Source organism: Haliaeetus albicilla, chromosome 4 (assembly GCF_947461875.1).
Source record: "Haliaeetus albicilla chromosome 4, bHalAlb1.1, whole genome shotgun sequence".
Taxonomy (NCBI): Eukaryota; Metazoa; Chordata; class Aves; order Accipitriformes; family Accipitridae; genus Haliaeetus; species Haliaeetus albicilla.
This window is the reverse complement of record NC_091486.1, coordinates 42039437-42053510: the sequence shown is the minus strand read 5'-3', so window position 1 is coordinate 42053510 and position 14074 is coordinate 42039437. Positions and strand designations below refer to the sequence as shown.

Genomic DNA, 14074 nt, shown 5'->3' with positions numbered 1-14074 from the left:
GCCGAAGGTGAGCCCATGTTTTGCAGGTGGCTGTCCAGTTCTACCCAAATCCTGAGTGTCTGGCTGGACTGAGAGCCAGGATAGCTTGGCAATTTCCACTGCTGAGCCAGAAGCAATCCAAAAGGAGATGGCCAGATAGTTCCTAACCAACAAACATCAAACTGCTGAATGCAGCTGTAATGTTTTTGTCTTCTCACCTGCCATTGGTGTTTGCTAGCAGGCAAACAGTGACTGTTCACAATGGGCCCAGTAAAAAATTACCCTTTGTGTTCATTTACTTTATGTTTTCAAGGAGTCACAGCTAAATGGAAGTGACCTTCATTCTCGGCTCCCATGCATGGGCTTAGCTCCAACAACTGCAGTCAAGCTATGCAGACTTTCAGCAGCTGCGACTTGGGCCCTGCTTTTAATGTCCCTTACTCAGTGCTCATGCAGTCAGTTTTCCTTGCCAAGATTATATTTGCTTTCCTTCCTAAAGGACTGCTCTAAATATCATACTTTAAAACAATATGTCTTTTTCCCCCGCAGAGAACAATACGATATGCCACCGTTGAATTAATATGTCCATGAAAAGTGAATATAATCTCCCCAGTAGATCCCCTTTCCAAACGATTTATGATTTAATGAATTTTTTATTTCATACCGGCATGTAGTATTTAGTTGTTTTACACCTAGCAGGACTCTTTCCCATGGAAGCAGGTGCAGGTGGGGAGGGAATCCCATCATCCTAATTCAAACTCCTTTCTTCCCTCTCTGTCCCTGGTGTGCCACTTGTAACCCTTGCTGCTGATGCAAAGTTAGAGTCCAGCTTCCCATAGCATGGCTTCTGTCAAAACCTACCCCCGACACATTAATGTCACCTTGCTAATTTGAGACAGCGCTGTGCGGAGAGAAGTTTATGAATAGTGTTTATGTAAAAATCAATGCTTCTGAAAAATCTTCACTGCTGGCTGCTTAGCTGCTCCAGGCAGGATTTCTGGCTCAGGGTCCTATTTCATCTTCCTCATGGTCACGCTCTGGCATGCTCTCAAATAAATGGCAATAATGCCTATGACAGCAGATTATGAAGCCGCAAATAACATCCATAGGTAACACCTTTATTTAGAGGAAGGGTAAGATGGAAATGAACTGTGAAGGAGAGAGCTATCATCAATAATTATTAGCTACATGGGTAATATTCCTAATTAACCACCAATTGATTTCTCCTAAAAGCTCTCATCACCTTGAAAATGGTAAATTGATTGCTCTGCCAGCCCTTTCCTTGGTGGATCCTGCTGGGATGCATGCCACAGTGCTTGGCTTTTGGGAAGCTCACTGGGAATGATGACTGCAATTCCCACTAGGACTGACAGAAAGCGTGCCGCCGGGTGGCTGGATGGGAGTGTTAACTTCTCTCCTGCTGCGTCTTTGGAGGAAAAAGGCAAAGAATGGTTAAAATCCTGGGTGGCCCAGTTGATGGAGACCCACGTGAAGTGCTGTGTGCTTTGCATTGTCTCTCTGAATCAGCACTGTTCACCATCACTTGTCAAGAGGTGAATGCTGACGGCAGCATTGCCGGGCTGGATAGTCTGCCTGGAAAGCGCATATCCCTACCGCAGGTTTTCACAAGGCTTTCAGCATGTGGTGCTTCAAACAGTGAATGCTGGAGGCCTGTGACATCCCAAGGAGCTCAGCTTTGGTGCTCTAAAATCTTCCTCTTAAATTTGGTCCTTATTGTTGTGGTGGTGAAGCTGAAAATGCATCTTTGGAGATACAGCATAGATGCAAACCAGCCCACGAGGGGCTTTCTGAAAAGAAAAAAGAAAAAAAATTCTCATGAACCTTTAAACTAACAGGTGGGTGGTATGGAGGACAAAGGGAAGTCCTGCACTGTGATTTCTCTTTTATTGCTTGGTTTAGTGCTAGGCTGGGGGAAGCAGGAGCCTTGCCCTAGGATGGGTTGTGGTTGCCCTGGCAGCCTCTGCCTGTGCATCTTTTCCTTTGCTCTCCAGTTTTAAGAGGTCAACTTCTTTCTGCCGCGGTTTCCCTAGCTGTAAAATAGGGTAACATCATGTGTTTGCAAACATGAGCACAGCATCCCAGGGTGTGCTGAGCATCCCACCCAGCATTGCTGCTGTGCCCCTTGTGTTGGCTTTCCCACCCTCCTGAGCTATGGCAGCTCCTTCACTTCGGGGCACCTCTGGCTCGCTTCATCCTTCCGCAGAGGAGGATATTGAAGCTGCCTATGAGTACGAGTGCCTTTCTTATGTTGCTGCAAGCACGAGTAGTGCCTTTCTGCAGTGCAGCAGCAGGGAGGGTACTTCTCCCTGCTCTCTTCCCTTTAGTTTCCTCATCTTGCATCTCTTCCAAACTGGACAGGACAGAGCTGGACAGGAGACCAGCCCTGTGGCTTTCCTGAGGGCTGCTGGTGGCTGCTGATGGTGCTTTAGGCATGGCTTGGTGTTAAATGACTTGATTGTTTTCTGTTGGTAGGGGAAGTGAAGCTGGGTAGTACCGCAGTCGCTGCCTGCTGGAAATTTGCTGCTTGTTTCCTTTCTGCCTGCGATTTCAGAGGTGACTCCTGATGTAGTCATCTGTTTATTCCTTATGTTAGTCCGGTGGCTTGTTCCTCCATCTATCATCCAAACGATGCAGTGAGGAACGTGACTGGGAGAGGACAGAGAACTAGCTGTCTTGGTAGAGGGAGGAAATGACTGCTGCATTTTCATCCAGCAGCCCACTGGCGCTGGCTCCCAGGACTGCAGGAAGCTCTTTTTTACCTTTGTACACTTCATGGATCACAGCCTGATTTCCTCCAGGGCTCTCCCTAGCTTTATCGTCTTGATGTGGGTGTTTGCACTCCTGGCCAGCGTGTTGTTCTCCGCCTGCTTGTGAGGCTGCTGCTTTTGGACACCCACTTGGTGATGCTGCTCCTGCATCACTCTTGCTGCGCACAGATCCTCTCTTGTGCAATGGAGAAATGTTTCCCTTTCTCTTTTTTTGATTTGCTGTGCTATTGAAATGCTCCCCCACCCAACACATATATGCACTTTGCCTTACTGGCTTTCTCTCTCACCCCCAAAAAATCTTTCTAGCACTTAAAGCTGCCAACTTGCCTTTTTTTTTTTTTTTTCTTTTTTAATTTCTCTGTTGACTTGAGTAGGCAGGGCTGGGTGTTAGCTTCCATCTGCCTCCCAGTTGGAAAGGGAAGCCTTAAGAGAAAATGAGGATGCTTTTAGCCCACATTCCCAATGCCAGCAGGGAGAGGCTGCAGGGACTGTGAGAAATTCCTGATTTTTCTCTCCCTATCACGTTAGTAAAAACTTGTGCTTTTGGAGAAAGAAATAATGTATTGCTATTGTAAGAAATAATGTAGTTCAAGCAGTTAAACAAAATATAAATGCAAAACAATTGGATAAGCAGTTAAAATAATAATCTGGCTTTCAGTGCCGCATTTTGCCCAACACCCTGTGCCTGCTTCTCTTGCTGTACCTATCTCTGTGGGTCAGAGCTCACCCTTAGGTGTGTTTATCTGCAGCGCTGAGCATGGTGGAGCCTCAACCTGATGCAGGGCCCCCCATGGTCTGGGGAAAGCAGAGGCTCGTTGTGGAAGGATCCCAAGAAAAACCCAGCGAGGTGAATCCGCTGCCCTGTGAAGGTGACCGGTCCCTCTCTGGTATGTTGCCACAGACTCCTCCATAGCAGGGTGAAGAGCTGTGGAGCTTTGCTTTCCCCCTTTCCTAAATATCTGGAGACAACTCATTTTCAATGAGCTACAGATCACCTTGCCTGGATAGCTGCATCTGCAAGGAGTTTCTGGTCACTGGACCATCTGAGATCACATCTCTTGGGACACCTGTTTGGACTGGCAGCAGATACCAACTAATCATGGCAAGCAGGTAGCATCTCAACCTTCTGCTGATCTTATCTGGGGTGCCCAGCTTCTCCCCAGCTCTGCTTGCTGTGTTTTAGGGAGGCGGTTTCATATCGTCCAGGTTTTTTTTTCAAGACCGTGTTGTTTTGCTTACCGCCCAAGCATTCCAGCCCTGAACGCTGAGCAAAATCTGGCTTTCATAACGGAAAGGGAATGGGCTCCGTCTCTCCTGCGTGAGGAACGTGCTTACTGTAAAAAGATAGCTGGAGGGAGGAACCTGGAAAGGGCAGCAAGGGCTCTGCTCTCGGCAAATGCAGGAGAGTGGAGGTTGCCTGCGACTCCTGGACAGCCAGCAGCTTTGTGGTTGCAGATGCTGGCCAGTATTTTTGGAGAGCTGTGGAAGAGATTGTACTACTTGATGTTATTTTCTGGCACACCAAGTAAGGAAAAACCACTCCGATTGCTTTTTTGGCTAAGTGACTTTGGAGTTCTGCTAGAGTGCCTTTATTTTTTTTTTTTTTCCCTAGGATTTTCAGAGCCAGATTTAGCCAAGTGCTCCAGTACATGCTTATTTTTAAACCTACTCCTGTTGTTGTCTGAACTCATCATGCTTCAATCCCACCAACATTCATGGACTTGGGCGAGCACTCAGAATTTAAGTGGATGCTGAAACACTTTGCTCACCAACAGCTGTGACGTTTGGAGGACTTCATCCAGGGAGAGTGGGGGTCAGGGAGGGAGACAAGGTACCTTACATCTCACCCTCTCCATCCATGGGATGGCGAGAGACTCATCCCTCTGTTCTCCTCCTTCCCTGGCACCTAAACACCTAGCAGTGTTGTGAGCATGGTGGTGGATGGGGTGGTCTGCTTGGTGGCCTCTTGTGGTTTTGCTGCAGGGTGGCACTTTGAGCTGGTGGCAACCCAGATATCGGTGGGGACAGAGGTACCACTAAACGCCCAACGGGTTGGGCCTTTCTCCAGCACATTTCTTTGCCACGTGCTCCCCAGGACACCCCAGTGTGGGGTCAGCTAGGAGATGTTAGAGGTCTCTGGGGATGTGTGGGGCTGAACTGGGAGGCAGCATGGGGTGAGCACTGGCCAAGCTTCAGTGCGTGCTTGGAGCTGCAGGAGGTGTAACATCTGCAGCTTAATCTTCTCTTTGCTGGCAGAAAAGCTGAAGCTAACTGTGCCTTCACTTGCAGGGGTGTAAACTTGATGCATTTGACTCTGCTCCTTGATGGGGGCAGAATTAAGGCATTGTGGGCTGAGAAATGGAGCACAGTTAAAATAGCAATTTTTTTTTTTTTTTTTTTTTTCCCCCCCCAGAATTAAGACTGCCCTGCTGGCAGCTAGGAGTCCTTTTAACCCGCACCCTCGCTCTTTTAAAATGGGTCCCATCTGCCATAGAATAGAATATCTTGTTTTGCCGCATCCCTGACTTGCCTTAAGCTCGAGAACTTGCACTAGGCACTTTCAAGGGAAAATGTGTTCTCTTTTTAAGCATGTGTTTGCCAGCAGGTTTTAATGCAAGCTTTTAATTGCCTGTGGCAATAGGATTAAGCATCTTTGGGGAAACAAAATATGTGCTTTCTGGGGGTGTTGAAGCCCTCAGGTTGCAAGTGCTAAAACACCCTGTATCTTCCAAAAAGTGCTGGTTAAAATGCATTAGCTAACCCGTTTTCCCTGGCTGGACAGTGGCTCAGTAAGGACGAGGTGGTTTAGGCTCTTGGAGCTGAACCTGCTGACATGTGCTTCAGCAGCAGGGTTTGGGCAGGGGGGAGCCAAGCCCCTGCTCTGGGTTATCTGGTGTTTTCGGAGCAGCCTGGTACGTGCGTCAGATCCCTCGGAGCTGTCAGCACCATTGTCAGGCTTCAGCAAGTTGTATCGTGGGGCTGTTGTGTTGGCAGGTAGATTATCATTTAATCCTAGCATCCTCCCTGGGACGGACAGACAGGCCGACCCCCTTCCTCTCCATGGCCGTTTTAATCACCTGCCTTTCCTGTGCTGAGGAGGAGTGCGAAGGAGTGGATTTTCAGTTTTAGTTACTGGGTTTTCTGGCTTCCTGTCACTTTCCCTTGGTGTTAATTTTTCTTGCTCCGGGTGAGGGAGTAGAGGTGAGAATCTGCTGCCTCCCCTCGCCTTGTCTTCTCAGTATTTTCTAGTGGCGGGGGAAAAACTAAATCAAAACAGAAAACAACTAGAAACCTGCTTTTCTTTTAATTCTTTGTCCTCTTCTTTTTTCCTGTTTTCTCTTTTTCCCTTTTTTTCCTCTCCCCCTTCCCCCCTTCCCCCCTGTTTTCCCTGCCTTTTCCCTCCCTCCTCCCCCTCTTTCTCCCCCCTTCCCTCCTCTTCCCCCATTCTATGCCCTTGTTTCCCCCTTCTCCCCCCTTTTTTATTTTTTCCCCTCTTCCCCTTCTCTTTCCCCCCTTTTTTCTCTCCCCCCTTTTTTCTCTCTCCCCCCTTTTTTCTCTCTCCCCCCTTTTTTCTCTCTCCCCCCTTTTTTCTCTCTCCCCCCTTTTTTCTCTCTCCCCCCCTTTTTTCTCTCCCCCCCCTTTTTTCTCTCCCCCCCTTTTTTCTCTCCCCCCCCTTTTTTCTCTCCCCCCCCTTTTTTCTCTCCCCCCCCTTTTTTCTCTCCCCCCTTTTTTCTCTCTCCCCCCTTTTTTCTCTCTCCCCCCCTTTTCTCTCTCCCCCCCTTTTTTCTCTCTCCCCCCCTTTTTTCTCTCTCCCCCCCTTTTTTCTCTCTCCCCCCCTTTTTTCTCTCTCCCCCCCTTTTTTCTCTCTCCCCCCCCTTTTTTCTCTCCCCCCCCCTTTTTTCTCTCCCCCCCCCCTTTTTCTCCCCCCCCTTCCCCCCCCTTCTCTCTCTCCCCCCCCCTTTTCTCTCTCTCTTCCCCCCTTTTCTCTCTCTCTTCCCCCCTTTTCTCTCTCTCTCTTCCCCCCTTTCTCTCTCTCTCCTCCCCCTTTTTCCCTTCCCCCCCTTTTCCTCTCCCCCTCCTTTTTCTCCCCCCCCCCCCCTCCTCTGTTCTCTTCCTGTCCGGGTGTCAGTCCCCCTTTCCCCTCTCTCCAACCAGCGGGTGCCTGACGCTCCCTACACTCCCCCCCCCCGTTACCCTTAACGGAGACCCCAAACGACCCCCACGCCCGCATGCCCACCCCTTCCCCCCCCTGGGGTGCAGCGAGGCGCCCCTTCGCTCCCCGCCCCGGGCCGCCGCCGGCCGCCCCCGGAGCTCCCCCCGCGGGGGCCGGGCCGGGCCGGGCGGGTCCGGGGCGGGCGGCGGGTCCGGGGCCGCCCCCGAGAGGCGGTCCCCCGCCGCGGATATAAGGCGGCGGCGGCGGCGGCACGCAGCGCTTAGTCGTTCCGGCAGCGCTCGGCGCCCAGGCCGCTGGAGGTAAGGGCGGGGGAAGTGGAGCCTCAGCCCGGCCGGGTTTGGAGGGGCTGCGGGGCGGGGGAGGCGGTGGGCGCCGCGGGTGTCCGTGTACCCCCGGCCCGTGCAGGGTGACAGCCGCGGGAGGATGGAGCAGCGTGGCCGCCGCAACCGAGCTCCCCCGGCCCTCGCTCTCCGTCGCCCCGCGGCCTCCCTCGGCTGCATCCCACCCTTTCTCGGGATGTCATTTTGGGGGGCGGGACAGGGGGGATCCTCTTCTCACACCCCGCCTGGCTTTCCCGTGGCCGGGTTAGCGGGCTGGCACAACTGCCGTGGGGGACGGAGGCTGGTGGTGTGCGGGGAGGGTCCGAGACTTTGGAGTCACCTGCGTGGGGCCACCGCAGCATCCCATCGCCAGCACCGAGCACCGCTCGCTTCTGGGCTGCTTTCCCCTGCATGCCTAGGTGTGATCCGGAGCTGCATGGGACACTTGTTTCCCCAAGTATTATTATTACTCTTTTTCAAGTCATAACTGCAGAAGAGAATTTAAATGTGCTGGGCTCAGTTGTGCAAAGCCCCTTGAGGGTGTGGGTGTTCTCCTGCGGTGGCCAAAATGGCCTGGAAGGGGCCATGCTGCCCGCTTCTCCATGCTGGAGAACCAGGCTTGTCCTTTGACACAGGAGGGGTGAAGGTGTGTAGGTGACAACCCAACTAGCTGTCCTGGCTTCTCCTGGCATAGCTCATTTGCTTCTCCGCTCGGGAAGGGCAAAGCCCCATTTGCCCGCACCCCTGAGCTGCTCAGAGAGAGGCAGGCCTGAGTGCAGGCAGGACCGGGCTGCAAGATGCTCTGGGTGGCAGAGGGGGTGCTGAGAAGTTCCCCAAAGTGTCGAGGGCTTGAACGGTGGCACGCGGTGCTAGACTGCCCTCCTAGGCAGGGATGCTTGTGCCTGTTTGCTTTTTCACAGCCTGCAATGGGTCCTGGGCAGGAGTTGGGATGGGGAGGGTGCAGTCCTGCAGGCTGCGTCGGCTCCAGTGGCAGCTCTGGCTGTCTGGAGCAGGATTTCAGGTGCATCTCCTTTCCTTCATGCCATAACTCTAGTGAACTAGCAGGGACTGGCCACAGCACACGTGCCTGGTGGGTGAAGGGGTGATGGCCTGCAAGAGTTTTGCAGTGCAGTGGACACACAATGCAGTTCCAGCTGCCTTCACAAATTTTTAGGATATTGTGCTGTCTGCAGAGAGCGCTAAAGTATTTTTTTAGGAGCACAGTGTGGCTTTATTGAATTTGTCTGGTGGGTTCCCCCCACACCTCCCAGCTAATCTGGGTGGGAATCAGAGCTTGGGTTACAGCAGCTAATCCCAGACTATAGAGAGCCTGGCCTCATAAAGCTGTAATCTCTGAATATAGCCATCCTTCTCAGCAGGGCTTTGAGCCTGGGAGGCCATATCGGTTTCAGATTTTTATTACTGCGCTGGGGATGCGAAAGCACACAGGCATGCGGGCGGCCCCGGACAGATGGATGCACGTGCATGCAGCAGACCTGCTCTTGGAGTGGAAGCAGGCTGAGATTCGGGCTGAGCATCATTTGTGTTCAATAAGATCCCCAGAGTGGCTGTGAGCCCTCTCCTAGCTGCTGTCCTAGGCTGGTGGCCCTGTTGTGTCCCCAGCATTTGTGTGAACCCCAGCTTCAAGGGCTTTTTGCTGCCCTGTTGCTGCCTCTCTGTCAGCATTGGTGATCTGTCGCTCCGCAGCCAGGTCTGAGTTTCTTCCCTGTTAGGGGAAGTGCTGGAGGCTTGGTGGTGGGTGTTCACAGCCCCATCCTGGAGGTTGGCTTGAGCTGGGGTCTTGAGTTGTGGAATGAGCCCACTCCCCTTGTTGGACCATGTGCCTTCCCAGAAGATGTCCAGACCTACCTGTGCTACTTCTGTGGGGTATTATGGGGGTAGCCTGGTGTTCTTTCTGCTCTGCTTGCCTTGCTGTCCACAAATACCAGCAGGACACGGTGGCCTGTGCTACGGGGCTGGGAGTTTTGTGGCTTTTAGGGATTTTGCTTTAGTTGCTGTGGGATTTTGAGATACAGAGATGTGAGGATCGTGCTGCTTCTCCCCATGCTTGAGAGGCCTTGAAAAGCGTTTGTGCTGGCGACACAGCGCTAGTGGTGGGACCCTGGATGAGGTCTAACAGGAAGACCCATCCCTCTCTCCTACTTGCAGCTCTGGACTGAAGCAAGCATCCTGGGAAGCTGTGCCTGTGCAGCGCACATCCCTGCTGCCTGCACCGACCTGGTAGTACAGGCAGCTTGAGGGTGGCCTGTGTCTCTGTGGGGGGCAGGATCAGCCCTTCTGCCTTGCATAGACATGGGTTAAATCACCCTCTCCTTTCCTGAGCTGGAGATGGGGGATCATCTGTCCCAGGACAGAAAGCTGCCACTGTCTCGGCTCCCTCTTTAGCCAGCATTTTAGCAAAATCCATGCTTAATTAGGTTTGAATCTCAGCTCTGTCTTTCAGCAGTACAGCAGGATGAAAGCCTGGAACCCTGCATAGGTTTGAAGTGATAGGCTAGATCTCCTTGCAGGGCCAATTTGGGCCCTGTTTGTGGAGAGATTTGATCTCCTCTAGATGTGTGCACGGCCCTCCTCATTGTTAGTGCCACCAGCTTCCCCTCCACTGGGACAATAGTGCCTTGAGTCTTCCCCGGTAATCTCCCCCCTTATCTCCCTTCTCTTCCGTAGCCTGTATCCCCAGCAGGTGGGGAGGGTGGGAGGTTTGGGAAGAGCCAATTATGCAGATGGAGGAGCGAGAGGTGCTGTGTCAACCAATGTCCCTTTTCAGGGAGCAGGGGTGAGAAGAGGATGCTCAGGCGGCAGTGTGTCTGAGCTCTTTCCTGCTCACTGTCCCCTCCATGCTCCCATTAAGCCCCACCAAGAGGTCCTACGGTGGGGTCGAGGATGTTCAGAGATACAGGTGGCTGTGGGAGTAGTTTCCCCCTGTTGCTCTCTCCAGCCACTTGCTCATGCTGGTGTTGCCCCCAGGGCTGGGGCAGCATCAGGGGCTACCTCTCACTGCTGGGGCTGGGAGTGTGGGGAAGAACAAGGTGGCCACCTTTCCAGGATGCTAGAAGTGTCCACGGTGGGGACTACGGGTGGGCTGGCTGACCCATTGCTCTGGCTTAAGTGAAGCTATGGGGGAATGAGATGGCGTCCATCCCTTGGAAACCCACCTCTCCATCTTTATTTTGGCGTGTCCCAAGCCTGAGCCTGCGGACATGGGGCTCCAAAACGTGCTTGGCTGAAGTGTGGCAGTCACGGGCCAAGGCAGCTGGCTGCTGCCGTGGGTGGTACTGTTGGCCCTGTGGGGTGGGAGGGTCCCAGCAGGGGAGGCAGCATTTTTACGCTGCCCCAGAAGCACAATGGTAATTAGCAGCCCGGCTTCAGATTTTGTGTAAGCCATGTGGGTCTTCTGGGGCCCTTCTTTCTGCTGGTGAGGAAGTTAACGAGGAGCCCCTTGCTTTGTCCGCTGCCTTCCAATGGAAGAAGGCACTGAAGAGGCAAGAAAAGTAGATGTAGAAAAGCAAAACGGTGAGGAGGCAGCAGTTGTTGTGGAGCCAGCTGTGATGGGGGAGTATTTTGTAAATCAAAGTGCTCTCCTAAAAAGAAAACTTAAGCCCAGCAGATCTACTCAGCGGTCAAGCTCCGACTTTTTTTTCTTTTCTCAAAGCTACGTGATAATTGTTAAACGCAGGGGATGCTTTGTAAAATAGAATTCAAGGGAAGGGGGAGGACAGAGCAGGATTTAAATTTAAAATTGGATGAGGGTACAAAGCCCCTTAGTTCCCCATTTCTGCTTAATGCAGCTGGAGCTGGGGTTGACGAGATGCTGACCACAGCTTGTGGTAAATGTTTTACGATACCGTGTATCAGCCAGATCAATTCTACTACACTTGAGGGAGTGCAGATAAAATGGCTTAAAGATTCCCCTGCTGAAAGCGATAGTATCATCATTTATGCTGGAGAAGACAGATTTAGTTGCCTGACATTTATTTGGCCATGGTGTACTTTGCGGATTTCACACCCGGGGACGATAGCCAACCTGATGATGTCAGGTGTGAGCTGCAAGAAAAAAAAAAAATCACACAAAAAGACAAAAAGCTAGTGCTGTTCCTCTTTTGTTGACCAGATGAGTTTTGTTATGTTTCTTGTTTCGGTGTTTTACTCCACAGATCTCTTTAAAGGAAAGTGCCTTACAAGAATAGGAAATTACTAAACCAGTGTGTCCTGCATGTGCTTTGTGGTACAAAGATGACAGCAGAAATATCTCTAACTTGGGTCTTTTTTTTTTGTTCCTATTTTGCCTGTAGGTCACTCGGAACTCCAAAGCGAGCAAACATGAGTGCACTTGACTTGACTTCCATTCTCGATTTTCTGGAAACGGCCAACTTGACGGAGATCAACTGGACGTGCAACAACGGTGACTGCATCACGGTTGATGCGACAACATGCCCTGGCACGCTCAACAAAAGCGCCCTGCTATACACCCTGTCCTTCTTCTACATTTTCATCTTTGTCATAGGGCTGGTGGCCAACTCGGTTGTGGTTTGGGTCAACCTCCAAGCCAAAATGACTGGCTACGAAACCCATCTCTACATATTTAATTTGGCCATTGCTGATCTGTGCGTCGTCATCACCCTTCCGGTGTGGGTCGTCTCCCTCGTCCAGCATAACCAGTGGCACATGGGAGAAATCACGTGCAAGATAACTCACCTTATATTTTCTATCAACTTGTACAGCAGCATCTTCTTCCTGGCTTGCATGAGTGTGGACCGCTACCTCTCAGTTGCCTATTTCACCAATTCCAGCAATCGCAAGAAGAAGATAATCCGCCGCTGCATCTGCATCTTAGTGTGGCTTCTTGCCTTCTCTGCGTCTCTCCCAGACACCTATTATCTCAAGACGGTCTCTTCCAACAATGAAACCTATTGCCGTCCTGTCTATCCAGAGGAGAGCTTCAAAGAGTGGTTGATTGGAATGGAGCTCATCTCCATCGTGCTGGGCTTTCTTATTCCTTTTCCCATCATTGCCGTCTTTTATTTCCTCCTTGCGAAGACCATCTCCACCTCCAGTGACCAAGAGAGGAAGAGCAATGGGAAGATAATTTTCTCCTATGTTGTCGTGTTTCTTGTCTGCTGGCTACCCTACCATGTAGCTGTCCTTCTTGACATCTTCTATAGCCTTCATTTCATACCTTTCAGTTGTCAGATGGAGAACTTCTTATATGCTACTCTTCACATCACTCAGTGTTTTTCTCTAGTCCATTGCTGCGTCAACCCCATCCTGTACAGCTTCATTAACCGCAACTACAGATATGAGCTCATGAAAGCCTTTATTTTCAAGTACTCTGCCAAAACTGGTCTCACTAAACTTATTGATGCTTCCAGAGTGTCGGAAGCAGAATACTCTGCGCTGGAGCAGAATGCCAAATGACTGCAACCCCATAAAGAAACCTCCTTGACTCTCTGACCTTTGTTTTTTGCGTGTTGTGGGGGTTTTTTTGTTTGTTTGTTTGTTTTGTTACTCCCCCTCCCCTTTCCCAGTGCTTGTTATGAACGGGGCATGAATTCCAGCCTACAAAAGAGAAATAGCAAACTGTAATTTAAGAGTAGAATCAGGTGCAAAATGGAAGTGGTACCAAAATTAAGCCTTTTGTTGGTGTGTTTTATTTGATCTTCTCCTAGCCCAGTCTGGACTTCTCGACAATGCTATGCAAATGGAAATGACTTTCTAGCAGACAAAGCCATTGAGTACCATAGATAACATGCATTTCCAGGATAAGCTTTTTCTTCCATGTGTAGATTCCCTCTTGTTTCCTTATATATGTTATATATATAGTGTGTTGTATTTAAAAGCTCAAGACTTTATTTTCTGGCTCTTGGTGTACCTTATACAATTGTATTTGAAAGTTAAATATATTTTTATCATGTATTGGAAGTATATTGCTGATGAGTGTATCCAGAGTGCTGTAGTCCGAGTGTTAGGTTGCCATTTGGTTTCAACTATCGTGGGTAAGAGGATGCCGATAAATAGCAGAATGGAAATGATCTCTTATGTGCATCCTCCCTGGCTGGCACACTGTATTGACCGTAGCTTTATGTGGTGGTCATACCCACATGTCTGGAGCATGAAATGTATGTAGTGTAATACAGTTACCATCATGTTAAAATTAACAGTATTGTAAGAGTTGTTAACTCCTACACCTGTACTTCACAAAGCTGTATCCTTATGCACAGAGTGAATGATCTTACTTCTGAAGAGTTGTCTCTATTTGTAAGTTATTTTTGTAAAATAAAGATCTGGAGGAAAAAAAAAAGCTATGCCTACCAGTGGTTTGACTTGCTATCCTCCTCCTCCTCAGAAAATAAAAAGCCAGAAAAGAAGAAATCCCAAAGTCGCCTTCTCTCCTTTGTTTGGTGCAGGAGCAAACAGGTCAGTCTGTGTTCTCCTGATGTTTGTTGACAGTGGGCAGAAACCATTGAATGGAGGAATATGAGACAGCACTGACGCGTGATGAGAGGGGAAGGGGTGGGAGGAGCAGGTTTGTGGAAGGCTGTGCTGTTCAGGAAAGTAAAGCTGATGGATTTATAAGGTGAAAGCTATTGGGAGTGATGAAAGGCTGTGTTTGTAGCTTAGAAATAAACGTGGAAGGAAAATACGGAAGTATGCAGATAGAGTGCATATTTGGACTAATCTAGGTTCAGTTCTCTATGGTTTTTGCTTGTGATAGAATTTGGGGGTTAGCAGTCCTCACAGCATTAAATCCCTTTTTATCTCTTCTTTGTCATGGTTTGCATTGAATTTGCAAT

At 50.2% G+C, this 14074-nt stretch overlaps 1 protein-coding gene and 1 long non-coding RNA gene across 3 annotated transcripts; one reads left to right on the top strand and one right to left on the bottom strand.

Annotated features, from left to right (window-relative positions):
* Positions 1-1083: 1083 nt before the first annotated feature.
* Positions 1084-7113, bottom strand: LOC138685158 (uncharacterized). Of its 2 annotated transcripts, none has more exons than XR_011324442.1 (3): positions 7006-7113; positions 5902-6013; positions 1084-1787 (listed from the first exon to the last, which is right to left on the bottom strand). It is a non-coding gene; the product is annotated as an uncharacterized lncRNA (long non-coding RNA). The 2 variants fall into 2 exon arrangements; XR_011324443.1 differs by having other exon boundaries at positions 5902-6031; positions 7006-7071.
* A 2-nt stretch (positions 7114-7115) lies between these two features.
* On the top strand, positions 7116-13594 carry ACKR3 (atypical chemokine receptor 3). Its single transcript, XM_069782130.1, has 2 exons — positions 7116-7241; positions 11576-13594. The coding sequence occupies exon 2, from the start codon at positions 11604-11606 to the stop codon at positions 12696-12698; it is 1095 nt and encodes a 364-aa protein (XP_069638231.1). The 5' UTR covers positions 7116-7241; positions 11576-11603; the 3' UTR covers positions 12699-13594.
* The last annotated feature ends 480 nt before the right edge of the window (positions 13595-14074 follow it).

Coding starts and splice junctions, on each gene's coding strand:
- ACKR3 (XM_069782130.1), top strand. CDS start 11,604: ATGAGTGCACTTGACTTGACTTCCATTCTCGATTTTCTGGAAACGGCC.